General features: G+C 38.4%; 1 protein-coding gene across 2 annotated transcripts in view; it reads right to left on the reverse strand.

Moving 5' to 3' along the window:
* LOC149804105 (phospholipid-transporting ATPase ABCA3-like) overlaps window positions 1-21994 on the reverse strand; it is a 121155-nt gene that overhangs the window by 51069 nt on the left and 48092 nt on the right. For both annotated transcript variants that reach the window (XM_089954073.1, XM_089954072.1), the window contains exons 5-8: window positions 6737-6910; window positions 4294-4475; window positions 2829-2960; window positions 201-330 (exon numbers count right to left, since the gene is read on the reverse strand). In XM_089954073.1, the coding sequence (XP_089810199.1) occupies window positions 201-330; window positions 2829-2960; window positions 4294-4475; window positions 6737-6910 (618 nt within the window). The remainder of the gene's footprint in view (window positions 1-200; window positions 331-2828; window positions 2961-4293; window positions 4476-6736; window positions 6911-21994) is intronic.

Genomic DNA, 21994 nt, shown 5'->3' on the forward strand with positions numbered 1-21994 from the left:
AGTGGGACATGCATGCCTTTTAACTTATATCATTATATCCAATTTACTTGATTTGATACAAAAGATATCACATTATAAGTTTGATCTGCTTTAACTGATTGTAATGATGGAAATCACACCTCAAACTACAGTTATGATCAACTAAATTAGAATACATAAACATTCTGCAATTATTTGTAGATCCCAAATTAAGCACTGACCTGTTAACATGCTCATAGTGGTGGTTTTTCCAGCTCCATTATGACCCAAAAGTGATGTTATTTGACCTTCATACATGTTCAGGAACAAATCATTAACAGCCACAGTCCTGTTTTCTCCAGATCCAAATTCCTACAAAATATGTTTCATAAAATATCTTTGCATAATGGCTTCTTTTGATGAATTAGTGATATAAAGCAATTAGAGGGCTAAATTAATAAACACTTGCAAAGTCTGAGTAGCAAGTGCAGAGGTCTTATTCCACAGATGTCTAACATTCCACAGATGTCTAACATTCCACAGATGTCTAACATTCCACAGATGTCTAACATTGCATTGGGGAATATCAGCCATATGAGGGTCTGATAAACTTAATCTGAATTTTGTCTTGGAAAAAAACAGAAGGAGGTTTTTACAAATTTGAATAGCTATTTTATTGGCCATTGAGATTAGATGATACATGTATAATACATCACTGAAAACATGTACATTGCACATTTGCGTGCACCTCCATCATCTTTGTATCTGTAATAATTTAGCCAAAATATATTAATATGTTGGCAAAGAAATATATAGAAAATTTTAACCATCTTCTTTTGAATGGAGTATAGTTATACATGCCAGTGTTCTCCGTAGGGACTTTATCCTTAACAGGTGGGGGCAAACTGTGACTATGTGAAAGTAAAATGACACATGTTAAGACAGCTCTTGTTGCATATCAATGAACCGATGTCCTTTAGAAACTAAATTGAACAAAATGCCTTTTTCGAACAATAACATTGAAGAAATGAAGGATATTATTATGTAAATTCAAGAACAAATGAGTATGACATGAAACCATGTTATAGCTAAGGGAAATAAAGAATTCTATTTAAATACACAAACTTCTCTGATATATCACTGATACAAATTTTTTTAACTGTTATGATGATAAAGATCACAATTTAAAATATTTTATGACCCTAAACTTGTGCTAACTCTGATGCTCTCGGAAATCACTGCTGTCAACATTCTATGTATTCTTTGATCAAACGTATGCAGTTACCAGAATGCAGGTGGCTTTCAAACGTACAGAGGGTATTTTGTCTTTAAAAACTATCTAACATCAGGCATTTCATAAAACAAAATATAAGTATAATTATCTTGTTTAATACGATAAAATATAAAACACTTCACAGTTTTCCATTTGTTTTGGTAACAAGTATTGTCACTATGTTACTTTAACAAAATGCTTATTTTCAAGTTCAGCATATGACTAATTAGCTCCATTAATTAATTACAGACTTGCTGTGCACTAACTTATGTAATAAAACATCCATAAGAATAAAATTTCCATGAGAAATTTCCGAACATTTTTCTGCTCACATTTTGTTATTTACCATATTCAAGGAATAATGGGAAAGGACCATTTTGTCAGAAAAAGTAACCTTAGTTTCAAAGAATTATCAATATATTTCGAGTGTTTTCTCTTGGATTTCTAAGCATAGGGTAAATTTCTGTACAACTGTGATACCAGTTTTAATCTTAAATGAGAAAGGATTTCATAGCTTAGTGGCAGATCCCAAGTTTATGTAAATTGTGCTAAATTTAAACACTAAAACTTTTTAACTGGCTAGTTTTCACTTTTGTTACCAATCTATGGACTTAAACTAAAAAACAGAAATTAGTGAAAACATGCAAGATTTGTCAATATAACAAATAATATATGTTCCCATAATAGAAAGTGAAAATTTAAACAGAACTTACAGCCCCTCATAGTAAAAAAAGTGCAATCACACAGTCCAAAAAGTTCAATAACAAGTCCAAATATATAGAGTTCCTAAGGACTTCCAGTGGTGTTCTGAGTGAATTCAAATTTTGAAAATGCTAACAGCCTCATATGCTAATGAGTCAAAAGTCTTGATGTATCACAATGATATAATCCAAAATGTTCTTGAATGAATTCACAATAATCCCAAAATAGTGTTTTAGTCCGAAAATATTGACCACTTTGTCCACTGAATACTTTAAATAAGTAAATCCTCTCAAATTAAAAACTAAACACATCAATAAGACTGATTCCACTTTGGATGTTGAAGTAAGAATGAGCAATTTTGAAGTAAACAAAATAAATAAAAGAAGTTTGAGAACAAAAATGAACCAGGAAAAGGGTCTTTTTCCTATTGCATTGGTAAACAACACAAAATACAAACTAAATATACATTACAACATTTCATAACCAGCTATAAATCAAATTTTGAATTGTAAGGGGTATATGATTCAACTTTAAAGTTAAATAAAGTGCCAGCTTGATTTTTTTTTATTGCCTCAAATAGAGATGGCAATATTTAGGTGGATGACAACTGTCTCTGTGTTAATCAAAAACCTTTCCCTAATTTACAATAATTTAACCAAGAGCCACAGACAGAACTCTACATTTAAGAAATAGAAACTTATAAGCAGGTGTCTTTTTTATTTTCACTTGAAAAGTATGATACAGTTTATTGGCAGATCAGCACATTCATAATTTAAATTCCTAATGTGATATAAAAGTTATGAAACTAGCTGAGTAATACACAAGATTGCTGCAAATGGGTCATGGCATATAATGTTATTCAATATATTCATGAAAGATTATTTATGCAACTGACCTTTTTGAGGTTCTTGATAGATATTCCACACTTCATATCTGTTCGCTCTCTTTCAAAATACTCAGGGTCATAACCCATGTCATTGTTACTGCGAGCACTCTGGTCTATCTTTTTACTGCACCAGTAGGATGGCTACAAAAAAATAAACTTTTCATTCATCCAATGTTCAGCATAACAGTTCATTTCAGCTAGTGGTGGAGGCAGATGTTAAAGGAAGGACTTATCTTCGCTCTGAGATCTTAAACAGTTTTTTGTAGTCTTTACATTTTAATCATGTAATGTAGTGTGGCATTGATTTCTAATGCTACATTTTGCCTCATTAATATAATTTTATGTTAAGTACAAAATAAATAAAAGGAGAACCAAATAACCACAACATTATTCCAACAATGTGTTGCCATGTAATGAATACATACCTGACAACAATGTGTTGCCATGTAATGAATACATATCTGACACCAATGTGATGCCATGTAATGAATACATACCTGACAACAATGTGTTGCTATGTAATGAATACATACCTGACTAATAATTTTAAGCAAAGGACGAATGATTCTCATTCCAATGTTAGTGAATTTTGATGATGTTTTTTATTTCTTAGTTTTAAACTCATGTACATAAAATACTTATGAAATTATATTTGCGTTAATGAAAAAAACATGTCTGTAATGGAATGTTGTTTTATTTATTCTTATTGATTTTTACCTATGGAAACTCGCAATCTATACAAGTCATATATTCTTCCAACAATGGATTATTGTTCTAATGTATGGGGAAACTGTGCTAAATCTGAGCTTGACAGGATTTATAAACTTCAGAAACGAGCAGCACATGTAATTTTAGATGCATCTGTTGATCATCCCTCAAAAGTATTATTCATAGAACTCAAATGCTTCAAAATAAATGACATGATAGATTTTCACAAGGCAGTTCTTTTGTATAAATGTCTACATGGAACTGCACCAGAGTATCTTCAGGACTTATTCAGGCCTTTTTCAACACAATACCAGTTGAGATCAATATCACATGGAAACCTTCTAGCACCAAAACCAAAAACAGAGCAATTTAAAAAGAGTTTCCAATACTCTGGTACAATTCTGTGGAATAAGCTTCCACTATATGTAAAATCTGCTGAAAATACTAGAGTATTTAAGAATAGATATCATGAGCATGTATGTGTTTCTAATAGATAATGGAATTTAGTATTGTAACACTAAACATGTTAAAATGAACAGTAATTATTGCTATCTTCATATAATGTGCATTGTTATACTCTCCTTAAGAGGGCCTCAAGGGACAATAGTTCTTAATAGTCCCTGACTAATGAGTCACCCTCTATAAATACAGCATTATTATTATTATTATTATTATTATTATTATTGGTCTTGTTGCTGCTAATGGGGTTTTATATGTTTCATCATTCGTTCCCCCAATAAATTGAACACATCAATTTTATTCTTACCAGGAAAGGAAAATAGAAAGGCTGCGCTACACCGAATTCCCCTGGGTGGACACTGTCCACATACATTGCAACAATCATGTAGATTGCTGTGTCCACAAGCAACATGATAATGGCTAACAGTAGGGTGAATTTGTCATCCACTAATCCTGGCTCGCTGAAATTGCTCCATTGTGCTCCTGATCCTGGTGAAAAATACTTTAATAGATCAACCATTACAACTACCATAATTACTTGGTTCTAAGACAGATCCAACTGCATAGAATACAAACCTAATATACTATTGCAAGCTGCACCGTCAGATCAGGGTCAATGTTGTTTGTTCAACCAATTACTCCTAATGAACTGTACAAATCCATATATGAAGGAGCATTATGCAACAGCAGATCTGAGTCTATGCAATTTGCAGTTTTACCCGATTTACAAATGAGTACAGACAGTACTCACAAGAATAATGTGTACTTTGCAGTTCGACCCAATTTACAAGTGAGTACATACAGTACTCACACAAAAAATGTGCAGTCTAAGGTCAAAGTATTGTTTCCTCTAGGAGGTGTTTTTTTCAAATAATACTTGCTGTCCAGTTTTTTGCATAAAGTCTGTGTTATAAAGCGCAACCTAAAGTCATCTAGGCTCAGTTTATGACCCATATACCATGTAAGTTACATGCCAGGCTCCTATAACATTGGCATGATCCTGAGGTAAAATTATGAATAAACGTCATTGTATAAGATGTTTAACAGTTTAACATAAATAAATGTCTCCAAATTGAAATTTTCAATAATGAAAGAAACACTTCAAAACATACAATATAAATGAAAATGGAAGATGAAAAGCAAAGCAAAACTATTAATATAGGTCTGAGAGAATATATGAAATACTAATTCAGTTTCTGTCTGCCAAACAAATGTCTGATGTTTACTCATGAATAGTAGTCAAGTAGATGCATCTGTGTTTAGTGAGGATGAGAATGCTTTTCAAGATTGGTTTTAAAAATGAGAATGGCAATGCTTTTTCTTGACTGACCCATTTCATGAAAATGCATGCGTCTGGTCACACTCAAATTTACAAGTCACTTTTGGGTTGAAACTGAAGAAACAAGAAAGGCCTGCAAAATATTTCAAATTCCTTTGTGTCTGACACAAAATAAACAAGAAATCTGTTCAGATTACAATCATGTCCTATCTTATGAGGTCTAGTTGAAGAAACTGACTGCAATCACATCCTTACTTTTTTGTTCTGTTTCTGAGCAAATTAGATTTACAAAAGCATGTTACACAAGAACCAGATACAAAGATCAGTGGAGGACCACTTTGACATGTTTAGCATATTAGGGATAACATGCAACAATGTTTGACAGACAACTATATGGTATTACTCAGACAACTATATGGTATTACTCAGACAACTATATGGTATTACTCAGACAACTATATGGTATTACTCAGTAAACTATATGGTATTACGCAGATAACTATATGGTATTACTCAGACAACTATATGGTATTACTCAGACAACTATATGGTATTACTCAGTAAACTATATGGCATTGCTCAGACAACTATATAGTATTACTCAGACAACTATATGGTATTACTCAGACAACGATATGGTGTTACTCAGTAAACTATATGGCATTGCTCAGACAACTATATAGTATTACTCAGACAACTATATGGTATTACTCAGACAACTATATGGTATTACTCAGACAACTATATATTAATATTCAGACAACTATATGGTATTACTCAGACAACTATATGGTATTACTCAGATAACTGTATGGTATTACTCAGACAACTATATGGTATTACTCAGTAAACTATATGGTATTACTCAGACAACTATATATTAATATTCAGACAACTATATGGCATTGCTCAGACAACTATATAGTATTACTCAGACAACTATATGGTGTTATTCAGATTCGGAACAGTAATTTGACTAATACAAAATAAAGATATAAAAAACTTGTGCCTTTAGATCAACAAGATGCAATGACAAGTGCTTTGATTTATTTTCATTCATAGATTGTCCACTTTCTGTGTAACAGGACTGGATATAATATCAGTTCATGCTTGCAGCCATTATGCACAAGATGAATATCCAGATTAGCTTTTATTAGTGCACATTGGATAAATATAAAACATAAGAGCATGAAAGATGATAACTTTATGAGACGTGCACTCTGACAATTCAATAACTCCAGTGTTGACACATGGATAGTTCATGCTGTTCATCCAACAATTCTACACACCTATTTATGTAAGAATTCATTTAAAGCAATTTCATTAAAATGATACTGAGGACAAATAACATAATTTGTGTCATATACAACAGGGTATGGAATAGAAACTGACAAACTTGTTTACATTATGCCTTAACTTGAATGAAAATCTATTTACCAAGATGTGAAATAGAACACTGCTAATAATTTACCTATTCCTTCATAGATGGCAATGGCCTTGACCCCAAATGCCATGGCAATATTGGACAACAGGCAAGCAGCTAATTTCTGACTTTGGGTCATTGTACTGTAGTATCCATCCAGAATGTAGAACACACAGAAAGTCAAAAAGAACAAAATGCCAGCAGAGAAGGCAGCAGTGTTAGCTGCAACAAGAAAAAAAGTGATTCAGCATTATATCAAGTAAGTAGTATATTAACATAAAGTAAACCTGAATTATTTGTCAAAAATCATAGTAGTGCAAAAGTCTTTCCTTGACATAAATCAAGGATAATAACACAATGTCTAAATACTCAGAGAAAGGCAAATCATGAAGTTACTGCATCTCTGCCTTTCATGAAAACTGAAAACTAATCTAATTTAACTCAAAACTTAACCACAGATTATCTGTGTCCTTTAAGTAAAATAAGGTAAATACAAGGCATTGAAATATAAGAAATAAAAAAAATGCATTTCTTCTCTGTACTTTATAAAAAGTAATGAATTACTTTTGAAAGGTACCACATTTGAAATTAGGATAAGGTTTTTTATTGTCATTCTGGTACCAAACGCTTTCTGTTACACAAACATAATGCCTACTTTATCCCATGGTAATGCATTACGTTTGGCAAAAGCAATATTGCATCACAATAATGTAATGAACATGTTTCGACCTATACAAATTTAGATAACAAATCATTATATCGATTTTGTCTCGCATCTATATATACTGCCATTATTTTGAGAACAAATGTTTCACAAGATAATAACATTTTCAGATAATACAGAATAGTTTCAATAGGCTTTCTCAATGTAAGTCAAGAGTAGAAATGAAATATAAAAGTTAATGATGTTAATATTTAATGATTGGGGGTATGTAACACAAAACAGAACAACATGGTCCTTTCCTTTTGATTATGACTAACATTTTAAAGAGGTTCAAGGTAAAATTAAATCCATTCCTTCTGATATGCAAATAAATGCAAGCCAAGATTTACCTGAAGGGAGAAGAGCTGCATTATTATTATCTCCCTTTCATGTGATTTTCTAATTATTGTATTTCTCTTTTAATGTATGATGCTGAAAATGATGAATTAATGGTGTCACAGTGGTTGAAACTTCTTGTCAATAAAAATAATTGTTTGTTTATGAATGTCATGCCTGCTATTAGGTTAGACATATGGAGGAAATGGACTTAACATGCCGTCAAAATTATAGTTGAAAATATCTATGTAATTACATTATTATAATATATAGATGACATTTTTTTAATTGTACATTTGTTTTGCTTCTTTGTGATTAGTGTAATGAAGAATAATCATCTATGCAAATGAGAGAGTATTTAGTACATACCTTTAAACAAGAAATAAGTTTTCCAAAACAAATAAAAACATTTTTCTGTATGGCATCTTCGAATAAGGTGTATGTCAGATCAATATATCATTGTTCCTAATTTTATTTTCAAACTGGGTGGTGGGCAGACAGTTTTGGGTGTGGGCGGTGGCTGGATTGGGATTTAATTGATGATGTATCTGCTCCTTTGCAGTTCAGTTGAAAGTGACACTAGTTACAATTCAGTTAACTGTGTGCAATTGCAAGCCCCTACACATGACTGGGCAAAGAAACCAGTATCTGACCACTTAAAAGGGGCTATTCAGTTGACCCTTTTGGGCTCAGCTCATTATCATAAAAGAGTAAGGTAGAAAGCAGACCCAACTTCATTACACCACCCATAAATGTACTTACACATGCATGAGTAGTTTCTTTTTGCTTGTTGTGGTGGTGGTGTGTATGTCAGATCTTTATGTCATTGCTCCTAATTTTGTTTTCAAAGGGGTTGGTGGGCGGACAATTGTGGGAATATGAGGTGGTTGGATTGGGATTTAATTGATGATGTAATCCTGTCCATTTATATATCCGTGTGCTAGGATACAATATGCTTAAGATTAAACTTGATTCATAGTGCATTTTGTGTGCATATTCAAACCAGGAATAAACATCAATGAGCATCAGAAGTTAAAATTGCAATGAAGAATAGGAAATCAAATATGAAGTTAAAGAGCACTCCAATTTACCTATAGAAACAAATTATCTGCTGTTTGTAAAAATGATGATAATATTTAACTCCTAATATCATTCTGTGCTCTGTGCTATGTATTCCATATGTATTCCATGTGTATTCCATGTGCATTCCATATGTATTCCATGTGTATTCCATGTGCATTCAATATGTATTCCATGTTCATTCCATATATATTCCATATGTATTCCATGTGTTTTCCATGTGTATTCCATGTGTATTCCATATGTATTCCATGTGTATTCCATATGCATTACATTTGTATTCCATTTGTATTACATGTGTATTCCAAATGTATTTGATGTGTATTGCATGTGTATTGCATGTGTATTACATATGTATTCCATGTGTATTGCATGTGTATTCCATGTGTATTCCAAATGTATTTGATGTGTATTGCATGTGTATTCCATGTGTATTGCATGTGTATTCCATGTGTATTACATATGTATTCCATGTGTATTCCATGTGCATTCCATATATATTCCATATGTATTCCATGTGTATTCCAACTGTATTCCATATGTATTCCATGTGTATTCCATATATATTCCATATGTATTCCATATGTATTCCATGTGCATTCCATATATATTCCATATGTATTCCATGTGTATTCCATGTGTATTCCATATGTATTCCATGTGTATTCCATATGCATTCTATTTGTATTCCATGTGTATTCCAAATGTATTCGATGTGTATTGCATGTGTATTCCATGTGTATTACATATGTATTCCGTGTGTTTTCCATGTGTATTCCACATGTATTCCATGTGTATTCCATTTGTATTCCATGTGTGTTCCACATGTATTCGATGTGTATTCCATGTGCATTCCATACATATTCCATGTGTATTCAATTCTTATTCCATACGTATTCTGTGTGTATTCCATGTGTATTACATATGTGTTATAGAATGTATTTACAGCTTTGGTCACAGATACATGTATTTACTGAAATCGGAATCCAAATCAAACAATTTTGTAAACCCATATTATTATTTGCTTAACTACATTTAGTCAAAATTGAAAATTGGTGAACACGATCCAAACATTTTCAATTAAGACAAATAAATGAGCCAATTTTGTACATGCATTCTTACAAACCTATAATTGATGATGATGATGATAATGATGATTCACTACGTGCATGTTACTGTTAAATATTCCAAGACTGTATTTCCTGACAATGCAAATTTTATATTAGATGGCCACTGACGTTTAAGACGAAATATTTATGAATTGTGCTATTTAATATTTGATTTGTTTTCTCACTGCAAGGCTTATTGCAAAATGTTGTATAATGGAAATAGATCTTTACAAAGAACTAATGTGATCCTTTCTAGAGTGAGATGTAATCATAATTATTCTACATCTGCATAATACTCTTTGGAAACTAATTCCTCTTGCTCGAGTTGCTGTCCTTATATTATGTACCTCTTATCATCTGCATTTGATCACTAAATACAAAGCTTGAGGGCCCCGAGTGGCCAAGTGGTCTAAAGCGCTTTCCATTACAGATCACTGCCATCTCACCTCTGTCTGCATGGGTTTGAGTCTCAGATTCAGCCAATATGGGTACGTGAGAAAGCTTGCCAGTAGCTTCTCATGGGTCAATCATTGTTTCTAGGGTTTTCCCGTTTTGTTCCTCCACCATTAATACTGGCCACCATGTATAGCCTATTGTGTGCTGAAAATGGCATTAAACTCTACAAGAACAACATCAAAGCTTGAATACACACTCTTCTTTAGTGTGAAACAGTCTATTATAAATATAGTTATCCCTCATTATAATGGAGTACCTGGGACTGCTATATTAAATATAGTTATCCCTCATTATAATCGAGTACCTGGGACTGCTGACCATGATGTCCACCAAAACGCAGCACGCCAAGAACAGTAGTGTGTAGTGAACCGAGGTCTAGTGAGAGTCACAGTATAGCGGATATGTTTGAATGTGTTTCAAAAACTGTTGCAACAGAAACGTTTCAATCTATATTTTCATACATTTGATAGATCTGTTCAAATATGACGACTTCATGTTTTGCATGGAATCTATAGCAGTACCATTATATCCAGAATAGCGTTATAATGAACGGCATTATGAGGTAGAGCTTAATAATAATATTTGTCCACCTGCTTTACAATGGAACATTTTATCCCTGTGCAAATTACACAGCTTAAGATATCAAAAGTGTACCTTTATGTTCAAAATTTTATTTAAGAAGCAACTACTCACATAAAACTTTGTTTTACTTGTGTATGAAAAACATACCCTTAATACGTAGGCTGCCTAATGAAGCACACCCCTAATACGTAGGCTGCCTAATGAAGCACACCCATAATATGTAGGCAGCCTAATGAAGCACACCCCTAAGTAGTGAAGTGGGGCACCCTAGGGACAATGGGACTTACCATTAAAAACAGGGTCCCGGCACTCTGGGGACTATGTAAATTTAACATGGGGAAAACTGACCCGGCACTCTGGGGGCAATGGGAATTAACATGGGAATCTATTTTGGGTTAGTCTAGGGACAAGGGAAATTTAACATGGGAGAAAAAAAGCAATTCTAGGGACAAGGGGAATTGAACATGGGATTTGGTTTTTGTTTTTTAAAATAAAAAAAGGGGGTAGGCAATTGAAAGTCTATCTCTTATCGAGAGATGTGGGTGGCCCTGAAAAGGGCCTTTGGGTTTATATATGCCCTTAACATAAATGGCATCTGTGACTTCTTCTTGTCCTTAGGCTTCGTCTCACTGTAAGACCGTAAATAAGGACTCTTTTGAGGCATCCTTGCCTCTCCACGTAAATTCTACGTATCCATAGGTTGCTGGCGGTCCTATGGACAACTGTCCATTCGGATCGGACATACATCGGTATGTCCGTCCTGAACATCATCGAAGACACAAGGGTTGATGATTCGACTGTGGTCCACATCTTGAGGCGCCGAGAACAGGTGAATCAATGCAGTGAACTGCGCTTATTTATAGGTAGAGGAAGGATTGAAACGGATTGAGTTCATTGACCAATCCAAACACGCGTTACAAAATTCAGTCAGCCCACGTCCAATCGGAAGAGAGCAGTCTGTGACGTCACGTGGTCTATATAGATTCGCTAGCGCCCGTGTGTAGTCAATCCATGCGACAGTTTTTTTCAACATAACGGAAACTCAGAAAACGATCAACTGGGGTGCACCAGCAGTGGAGACTACACAAGGGAACCCGGACTTACTTTCAGAAGAGGTAAATTGGGATTTTGTGGATTTTCTTACCTCGCAAGAATTTGTTCCGGAACCTTCGTCACCTTCATTACCGCAAGTGGAGAATTTTAGACAGAGACAGAAAGAAGAATTGGAGAAATTTATACAGCGGCAAAAGGAAGCAGAACAAGCTTTTCTCCTACAGCAACAGCAACAAGAAGAAGAGGTAAGAAAAAACAACAAGAAGAAGCAGCAAAGAAACAAGAGGGTGAAAGTCAAATCGTCACGGTACTGTTGGACATTTTAGCGGAGTTAAGAAGTCTGAAACAAATGTATCAGACTTCTTTATCACGACCGAAGAGAATACGACCTTCCCGAGCTAAACACGCCAACCCTGTGACTAAACCTACCGTACCACCCTTAGTGATTTCAACCAAATCATCATCAGAAGTAGGCCTCGGCCGTGGCAAAGGCTTAAGACAGTTAAAGTTGATTGCTTAAATTTACCCCTACACCAAAGAAAGGCCCTTTTCAGGGCCACCCACGTCTCTCGAAAAGAGATAGACTTCAATTGCCAATAACTAAAAAAAAAAAAAAAAAAAAAAATACATTTTACCCCTATAGTACGTGTATATGAGTGCGTGAGTGTACGTTCTTATTTTATAATCAAAACTCAAAGACACTTCCTTATATAATTAATGCATTCTTTTATCAATAGTTACAATCCAATTCACAATTCATAACAGAGCACTTTAAAAAGTTCATACACTTCTTCTGTCTCATTGTTTACTCTCTGTTTTTTTAAATTTCTTCACCGTCACAGTCTTTTCCTCCTCCTCTTCCTCCTCACTTTCTTCCCTTCTTCTTTTCTTCTCCTGTTTCTTTTTCTTCACCTGTCTATCTTCCTCCTCTTCTTCCTCTGAAGAATCCCTCTCTTCTTCTGACTCCTCTTGTTTCTTTTTTGGGCAATCCGGAGACCAATGTTCTTTTTCTTGACAATAATAACAGGTATCTTGACTTTTGTCTTTTCTAGCCCCTGTTTTTCTTTTTTGACGGTCTGGACACTCTGAAAACCAATGCCCTTTCTTTTGACAGATATAGCAAGTATCTTGACTTTTATCTCGAAAGGAAGGAGAGTAGTCCGTCGGCTGGTCTGAAGAGAATTTTCTAATGACACCTCGCAAAGCTCTGACGAAACGTTCGATTTGGCTAGTCTCTTCCATCGTTGTGCTCGGTTTGAGAGTGAAATGAATAGCGAAAGGACAAGACACACACCCTTTTATATACGCTGGTCTGCCATGACTATAAATTAGTTTATGGTGTTTAAACTTGAGTCATTTGACGTTTTGCACTCAAGATGAAACGATTCAATTCATTTGAGAAGAAAGAAGAAGAAAGTAAGAGGCAGAAACGTGATCTATCGCCTCGTACCATGGCTGAAGTCTTGGCACAAATTCATGCCAGTGATTTTGAAGAGGACATGAGTGAACCAGAATCCAAACCCTCTAAACAAAGTTCGCCACCCTTAGTCAACCCTGACAAATACTATTCCATTCGAGAGACCGAAAAGCGCTCCTCTAGAAAATTTAGAACCACGGCTTACAAATACACGGTGAAGTTTAAAGATTTCAAGTCCGAAGTACCGTTAGAGAAAGCAGAAGGGTTCATCACTGGGGTGTGGGATTCTTTGCTCACCACACTCAAGCGACAATGTCAATCCAAAGAATACGATCGCTTGAGACTCTCCATACAACACGACGGTTTGAAATCCCCTGTTTGGATCGAGTTTAGCTCCCCTGCAGAATTGACCGCTTCCAAAGTCATGGACAAGATTCAACACGTGCAACAATCTAATGACCAGTTTGACATCACTGATGGAAAAGCCACACTCGACATGACCCACGTTTCTCCTCCTCAAGGGACTGGACAACGCAATAAGGTGTTATTGGTGAACGACCTTCGCATCACCAAAACGAGCCTCGTCCAAATTCACAACCCTCAAGACCAGATGTGTTTAGCCAGGGCTATCGTGGTGGGACGAACCTATGCCAACAAAAACGACACGGCAGAATGGAAAAGAGCCTGGGAGAACATTCGAAAATCGACCGAGCCAAACAACGAAGTGAAGCAGAACTTCTGTTACAACAAGCTGGCCTGTCCAAAGACACACCCTGCGGCATTCCTGAAATGCAAAAATTGCCATATGTCCTAGCTCCATTCTACACCTTGAAAGTGTACCCTCAAGAAGTGCGCGGGCCTCTGTTGTTTCGAGGGAAAGACTTTAAGGATGGAAAATACATTCACCTTTATCATCACGATGACCATTTCGATACCATTACCAGTATCACTTCATTCCTGGAATACAGTTATTACTGTGAGAAATGTGACTATGGCTATAAAAATCGAGAGCAACACAAACATTGCGGATTGAAATGCTCAGGATGTTTGGCCTCTCAACCCTGTCTGAGCGAAGGGCAAGAACCATTGCATTGTCCTGCTTGTCTGCGCACGTTTGTCAGCCCTGCCTGTTACCAGCAACATCTGAAGACGCAAGGTTCACAGCAGAAATGTGCTTGTCAACTCCTGAGATTGTGCCCTACGTGTGGAAAGGCATACGTACCAATAATGCCAAGGCACACGTATGTTCAGGAAAGAAAAAATGTCACATTTGTCACCACATCGTGGACTTGGAACACGAATGCTACGTGCAAAAATACCAACCCCACCAGAGAAAGAGGACGGTCACAAGAAGAAAGGCAATTTCATCTTTTTCGATTTCGAATGCATGCAAGAGACCGGTATTCACATTCCTAATTTCTGCGTGGCTCATCGAGCGTGCGAAAAGTGCATTCAAGAACCTATCTTCAGTCATTGCCCTCACTGCAGCAAGATTCCCGGAGGGCGTGAAAAAATCTTTCGGGGACCAAACACGTTAGCCGATTTTGCCCATTGGGTCTTAGACCCCATCGACAAGACGTGGAGCCAAGAGGACATCGAACGTTACGGAGATTGTCATCGTCATGCCACAGTGATGGCTCACAATTTCTCCGGATACGATGGACAGTTTCTTTTGAGATACTATACAGAACAAGGTACCGAGCGTCCTAAAGTCACTTTGAATGGAGCCAAAATCATTTTCATGCAAGTGGGACAAGTACAGTTTAAAGATTCGATGAGTTACTTGGCCATGCCTTTGAGCCGAATGCCTAAAACGTTTGGAATGACAGAAATGGCTAAAGGGTACTTTCCACACTTTTTCAATACGGAAGCCAACCAACACGCCGTTCTACCCCATTTACCTGAGGCTCACTATTACGACCCTGACAACATGCGTACCGAACAACGAGAAGCTTTCTACGCTTGCTACCAGGCTCACGCCTCCGACCCTTTCGACTTTCAGGAAGAAATGTTAAAGTATTGTCGTTCCGACGTGGACATTTTACGACGTTGCTGTGGAAAATTTCGAGAACTGTTCATGGAACTCGGAGGGGTCGAGCCTTTGAAAGAAGCTTGCACCATTGCCAAAGCGTGTTCCTTAGTGTACCGGCAACGATTCATGCCTGAAAACACCGTAGCTGTCATCAGTCCTCAAACGACCAACTATGTCAAACGTCAATACTCGGTCAAAGCCCTACGCTGGTTACATTACTTGTGCGACAAGGAAGACAAATGGATTCAGCATGCCCGCAACGGACGGGGTGAAAAGACCATCGGAACGCATTCGGTCGATGGCTGGGACTTAGAAAACCCCAAGAACGTGTACGAGTTTAACGGTTGCTTATTTCACGGATGTCCCGTCTGTTACCCTGACCGTGGCACTAAAAGTCAGTTTTTACAACGAACCATGGAAGACTTGTACCAGGCTACTTGTCAGCGACGCCTAAAGTTAGAACAGGAAGGATACCAAGTGGTGGAAATGTGGGAACACGAATATGATCACCGTTTGAAAACCGATCCCGAATTTAAACGCCTCGTGGAAAGTTACCAGTTCATGGACCCCCTGAACCCGAGGGATAGTTTGTACGGAGGAAGGACCAATGCCACCTGTTTGCTGTACCAAGCCGACGAAGAGAAAGGAGAAGAAATCAAATACTTGGACGTGTGTTCGCTGTATCCCTACGTGTGCAAATATTGTCGCTTTCCTGCAGGGCACCCACAATTGTTGACGGAACACATCGACCTGAAAAACATTCGACAATACGAAGGCTTGATCAAGTGCAAAGTTTTGCCTCCCAAGGACATGTACCATCCCGTCTTACCTCACCATTGCCAAGGCAAACTGATGTTTCCTTTGTGCCGTACTTGTGCTGAAACGTGCAACCAAGACCAACCTTGTCAGCACACCCAGGAAGAACGGGCTTTGACGGGAACCTGGGTCAGCGTAGAATTGTTCAAAGCTCTGGACATGGGATACCAACTGTTAGAAAAGTACGAAATTTGTCACTTTCCCAAGACACAACAATATCACAAGGGTGACCCCACTCAGAAAGGCATTGTCGCCGACTACGTGGATGCCTTTTTGAAACTGAAGAAAGAAGCCAGCGGCTATCCTTCCTGGTGTCACACTCCCGAAGACCAAATAAAATTCAAAGAGAAATACTGGGCACAAGAAGGCATTACTTTAGATCACATCGAGAAAGACGGAATATTTGACAGAACCTTCCCACTACTTTCAGATGATTCACGACAAAACCAAATACATGAAACACGTGGACGGCGTTCATAAGGATTTGATCTTGGTCAATTACGAAGAAGATCTGGACTTTGTACAAGACAACCCTTTTGGAAATTTCATCATTGCGGCTTACGTGACAGCCCATGCTCGCTTAAAATTGTACGAAGCTTTAGAACTGTTAGGGGAACGCGTCCTGTACTTTGACACGGACAGTTGCATTTACATCCATCACCCGAGTCAACAGCACCCTGACATCGAAGGAGACCGTTTAGGAGCCTGGACAGATGAGCATCCCGACGACAAGATTCTAAGTTTGGTCAGTGGCGGTCCAAAAAATTACGGCTACGAATACCGTGACAAACAAGGAGAAGTGCACATGAAGTGTAAAGTGAAAGGATTGACTCTGAATTATCGTACCAGTCGAGTGGTGAACTTTGGGGTATTGAAAGAAGCCTTGCAGTCTGGAGAGGATGAACACTTTAAAGTGACCACCTATCAACCCAACAAGATTGTACGTTTACCCACTCACCACATCGTCAGTCGACCCTTGGAAAAAGTCTATCAAATATTGTACCAGAAGCGAGTGCGACTTCCCAATCATTTCACGTTACCGTATGGACATGTCGGTATTGGTCTGTATATAAAAAGGAACCCTAGGCAAGATCGATAGTTCATTGTGACTACCAAGACCAAGCGAACAAGATGAATACTTTCAGAGAAACACAAAACAAGTTTAGAAAGGCACAATTCAAGTTTGGGGCTTCTGAAATGGAATGCGATTGTGAGCATTGCGATGGGAACGATGCTGTACGCTGTGACCTTAGCGATGCCGTAAAGCATCATGGGAACTTTGTTCTCACTACCCCTATCATGGAAAGTGATGCTGTGCGTGTCAAACCTGAGGATGCGAAAGCGATGCCGCTCGTCCTCTTGGACATTTTACTGGGTTTCGTTTTAAAGGTGGATGTCCACCTTCACGTCTACCCCCCTATGGATGTCATCCAGCCCTGAGCAAACTCCTGTCCACGTCACCCTTCCCTCATCGAAACGAACCTGTGAAAGACGAATATTCGTTTCCTGTGCGTTTGTCGGAATACTGCGACTTTGAAAATCGTCTTCAATCGTTCAAAGGAAAATAGCCTAAGTATCTGGGAGGACCGACCCCCGAAGAATTAGCCAGAGCCGGATTGTTCTACTCGGGCGAAGGAGATAAAGTCAAGTGCTTCAGTTGCGGTGTGTCACTTCACCACTGGGAACCACAAGATTCGGCGTACGTAGAACATGCTCGATGGTCACCGAATTGTCATTACTTACTCTTAGTGGGACCGAGACATTGAAGTAACTTACCATAATCTGTGTATGGATACTTTACAAGAGAACATTCGCACTTTGCCTGTGGAGTTGAGAGAAAGGATTTACCGAGAGCTGGTCAAAATACAAGTGAAGCGTAAAGAACAATTGCATCCGTTACGTCACCAGATGTTTAATCACTGGTACCTGAATGCTATAAAGGACTGATTCAGTTGAAAGTGTTCCATTGGACAGACATTGATCAACAACCTCCTGGTTTTAAAAAGGATTGGTTTGCTATGGATGATTCTATCTACCACAATGTAAACTTACTGTATCGAATTCCAGAGGAAGAGTTAACGAATTACCGACATCTTTTACACAATGTTAACTTAGTGAAAGAGGAACCTTCTGAACGAAATGTAATGTGTAAATTACTGACTAAACGATTTAAATTTGGCACTGAAGTAAAACCATGTCTGTGCAAACGGTACATTTCTTGTGTTAGAAAGAGGATTTAGTATGACCTATTCATGGATACTTTGCTAGAGTACATTCGTGCTTTGCCTGTGGAGTTGAGAGAACGCATTTACCGAGAGCTGGTCAAAATACAAGTCAAACGCAAAGAACAGTTGCATCCGTTACGTCACCAGATCTTTAACCACTGGTACCTGAATGGTATAAGAGAACTGATTCGTCAGAAATTGTTTCAGTGGTCAGACCTTGTTCAATACTTCCAGGGCCCCGATGATCCACGTGTTGATCATTTTGGTTACTTCGAGATTCACCTAGTGCAACGCATTGAGGAAGACAAGTTAAAGGATTACCAACATATTTTACGTGGAATCTACTTAGCGGAAGAGGAAACTTCTAAACAAACTCTGACGTTTCGGTTACAGTATGCAAGATTTCGATTCCCCACTGGAGAATGAAGATCTCTGGCTAGAAAGTACGTGTATTGTTTCCGAAACAAAGAGACTATAAAAACAGGCTGCCATGCCACGACTTATGTCACATGTAATTCAACAGATTCCGTAGAAGGAACTCAATGACCATATTCAAACCGTGGATCATTACAATCGATTATTACAAGAACTGTATCCATTCAATTTGGGTCGACAAGTGGTGTGTGTCTTAGTGACTTGTTTTCTAGGATTTCGTTTACCAGCCGATTCTTTGTGGACTCTATACGATCAGTACTTACCACCCCAATGGCCTTAAATGGTCACGAAAGACTCCTTTTGCTCAAAGCTTTGCGTTTTCATCTGGATACTTCTCGACCTCTACGGGAAAAAAAGATTCGTCAACTTTTAGCTACCCAAGACGTGTATGACGATGTGTCTGTAGCTTGTGACTTACACCCCCATTGGACAGATGTCCGTGCCTGGAAAGAATGGGATTTTGAGGCTTGGACGCAAGAAGTGGCCCAGTATGCACGAGAGTTGTTCAAGGAAAAAAGTCACTTTTCAACCTGTGTTAGTGACGGTGCCAGAAGAAGCCGTCACCCAGGACAGGACTGTCGTGGACATGCCTGAAAGGCCCTTTCGGGAGGACACTTGTGTGACCTTACCCCTATAGAACTGGTCAGAACTTTACCCAAAACATGTTGTACGGACACTTGTTTTTATTCCACGTTAATGATTTTCATGTGCCTTTTGTCGTTGTACTTAAGCCTTTGGCTTTTATGCATTTTTGTCTTTCGTATTCATGTTTAAAACATTCAATAAACGTGTCCTGAAAAAAGTATATAAACTCTTGTCTTGTTTGCTTTCGTGTCACAAGTGACATTCCTGACACTATGGCTACTTCTGCTGTCTCTGCTCCCTCTTCCTCTACTGTCAAAGTCATTGAAGAACACTTAGATCGTGCCAGTTGGGAGGCTTTGTATCTTCGCCATCCCTTTAACATGCTCATTGCTGGACCCAGCGGTTCAGGCAAAACTGAATTCGTCAAACCTTTGATCGAACATAAACATCATTTGATCGATCGTCCACCTCAACGCATCGTGTGGTGTTACAAAGAGTGGCAATCGGCGTACAGCCTCTTGCGAGAAAGTCAAGGCGATTCCATCGTGTTTGTGGAAGGAATTCCTAAAGAAGACGACGGCATCGTCTCTGACTCCCGTCAAACCCATTTGGTCATTTTCGACGACATGTTAGGAGAAGACGAAGAAGAAATTAAACTGTGGTTCACGCGCAAAGGGCATCACCGTAATGCCAGTGTCGTTTACATTACCCAAAATTTGTTTCAACAAAGTAAAGCCGATCGCACCATCAGTCTCAATGCGCATTACGTGGTTTTGTTTAAAAGCCCTCGAGATAAATCGCAAGTGCAAGTCTTAGCCAAACAGTTAGGAACGCCTTGGCTGACTCAGGCGTACGACGATGCCACTCAAACTCCACACGCCTGTTTACTCGTCGATTTGAAACCTACGACCCCCGATGATTTGCGATTTCGTACCCACTTGTTTCACCACCGGTGCCAAGACGGAGGGACTGTCCTGTACACGTCTCCGTCCTTGACTTAACTTCATTCCACACAAAAAATCTATAAAAACCTCAGACACTTTTAGTCTGTCTCACACAGCGTCAACATGACGTCCCTTCAGTCGCATCTTCCCATCAAATTGATTCGTGCCTTGTATGGCATCAGTCGAGAAAAAAATCCACAAACACGAGCTCGTGTCTTAGAAGCTAGTCTCAAAGAAGTCTTACGATGGTTCACGGTGACGGCACGTCAATTACTAAAAGGGATCATTCAGATTCCTCATCAAACCAAATGCTTTTTTGATCGAAACAAAGTCGCTTTGACCCAACTGGCCGATCCTTGCATCGACACTCAAACCAAAAAACAAATCATTTTGAAACCTGGAGGGAGCGGTACTCTAGGAGGGGTCATCATTCGCTCTCTCTTAAGATGGGATCCTAATGCCCCCAAAGTTCTCCCCAAGAAAAAAGTCAAACGAAGCTCCAAGAAGAAGAAAAAGACCAGGTCCCCAAGGAGAACTTCTCCAGTGGCGGGACCCTCCTTTTACCAGACACCACCCCGCATAAAGAAAAGAAGCCCCCAGAAACAGAAACAGAGAAAAAGTCCCCAGAAAAAGAAAAGTCCACAGAAGAAAACTAGTCGCAAGAGAGGCACTTCGGCCAGGACGCAACCTTACACTCGCAAACCACGACCTGCAAAGGCGGTGACCGTGTCTCCGGTAGCCTCAGGTTCATTCACTTCCCCGTTGATGTCACCAAGAACTGAAGAGTACTTGGAGACGTTGATCACACCAAGAACTTCTCCGTTGATGACCCCAAGAACTTCCCCAGTGGCAGGACCCTCCAATTTAATGGCAGTGGCCGCTGCTCACAAAGTACCTTCTCCCAAAATCAAAGTTCAAGAAAGATAGGGCATGTTACAAAATTTACTGGATTTGTCCAAGCAAGAACTGGCTCGATTTAGTCCGTTGCGTACCCCTGCACGACGTGTCATGCCTGTCCTGAAGTTGATACGACGTAAAGACAATCAGTGGCGACGCGTTCCAGTATAAAAAAAAGCCTGTGACCTAGTCGGGGTATCAGTGTTTTTGGTGCTGAAGACTCAAAGATGTTACCCTCCAGAAAACATCCCTCTTCTAAACAGCCCCAAGGAAAGAAAAGGAAAAGACTGCTTCCTCGTTTAGTCAAACATGGGGACATGTTATCTGTCCTGTCCAAAGCTTCTCCACCCCTACGAAAAAAACTCATTCAATCAGCCTCCAAAGAGGTCATCGATACCGTGTGCGAATGTTGTTTGAACGTCTTGAAAGGCACGATCCCTTTGTCCAAACACCAGAAACAATGCTTAGGCAAACATCGTCACGTTCTTCGCCAAATGGTTCAAAAGAAAATTCCCATTCGTCAAAAGAAGAAGATGTTGGTCCAACGTGGAGGCATTTTACCCCTCTTGTTAGGCCCCTTACTGAAAGGAGTCTTGGGAACCATGTTGGGAGGACTGGTGGGAGCAAGATAAAAAG

This window comes from Sinohyriopsis cumingii, chromosome 3, assembly GCF_028554795.1.
Source record: "Sinohyriopsis cumingii isolate HCF-2022 chromosome 3, ASM2855479v2, whole genome shotgun sequence".
Taxonomy (NCBI): Eukaryota; Metazoa; Mollusca; class Bivalvia; order Unionida; family Unionidae; genus Sinohyriopsis; species Sinohyriopsis cumingii.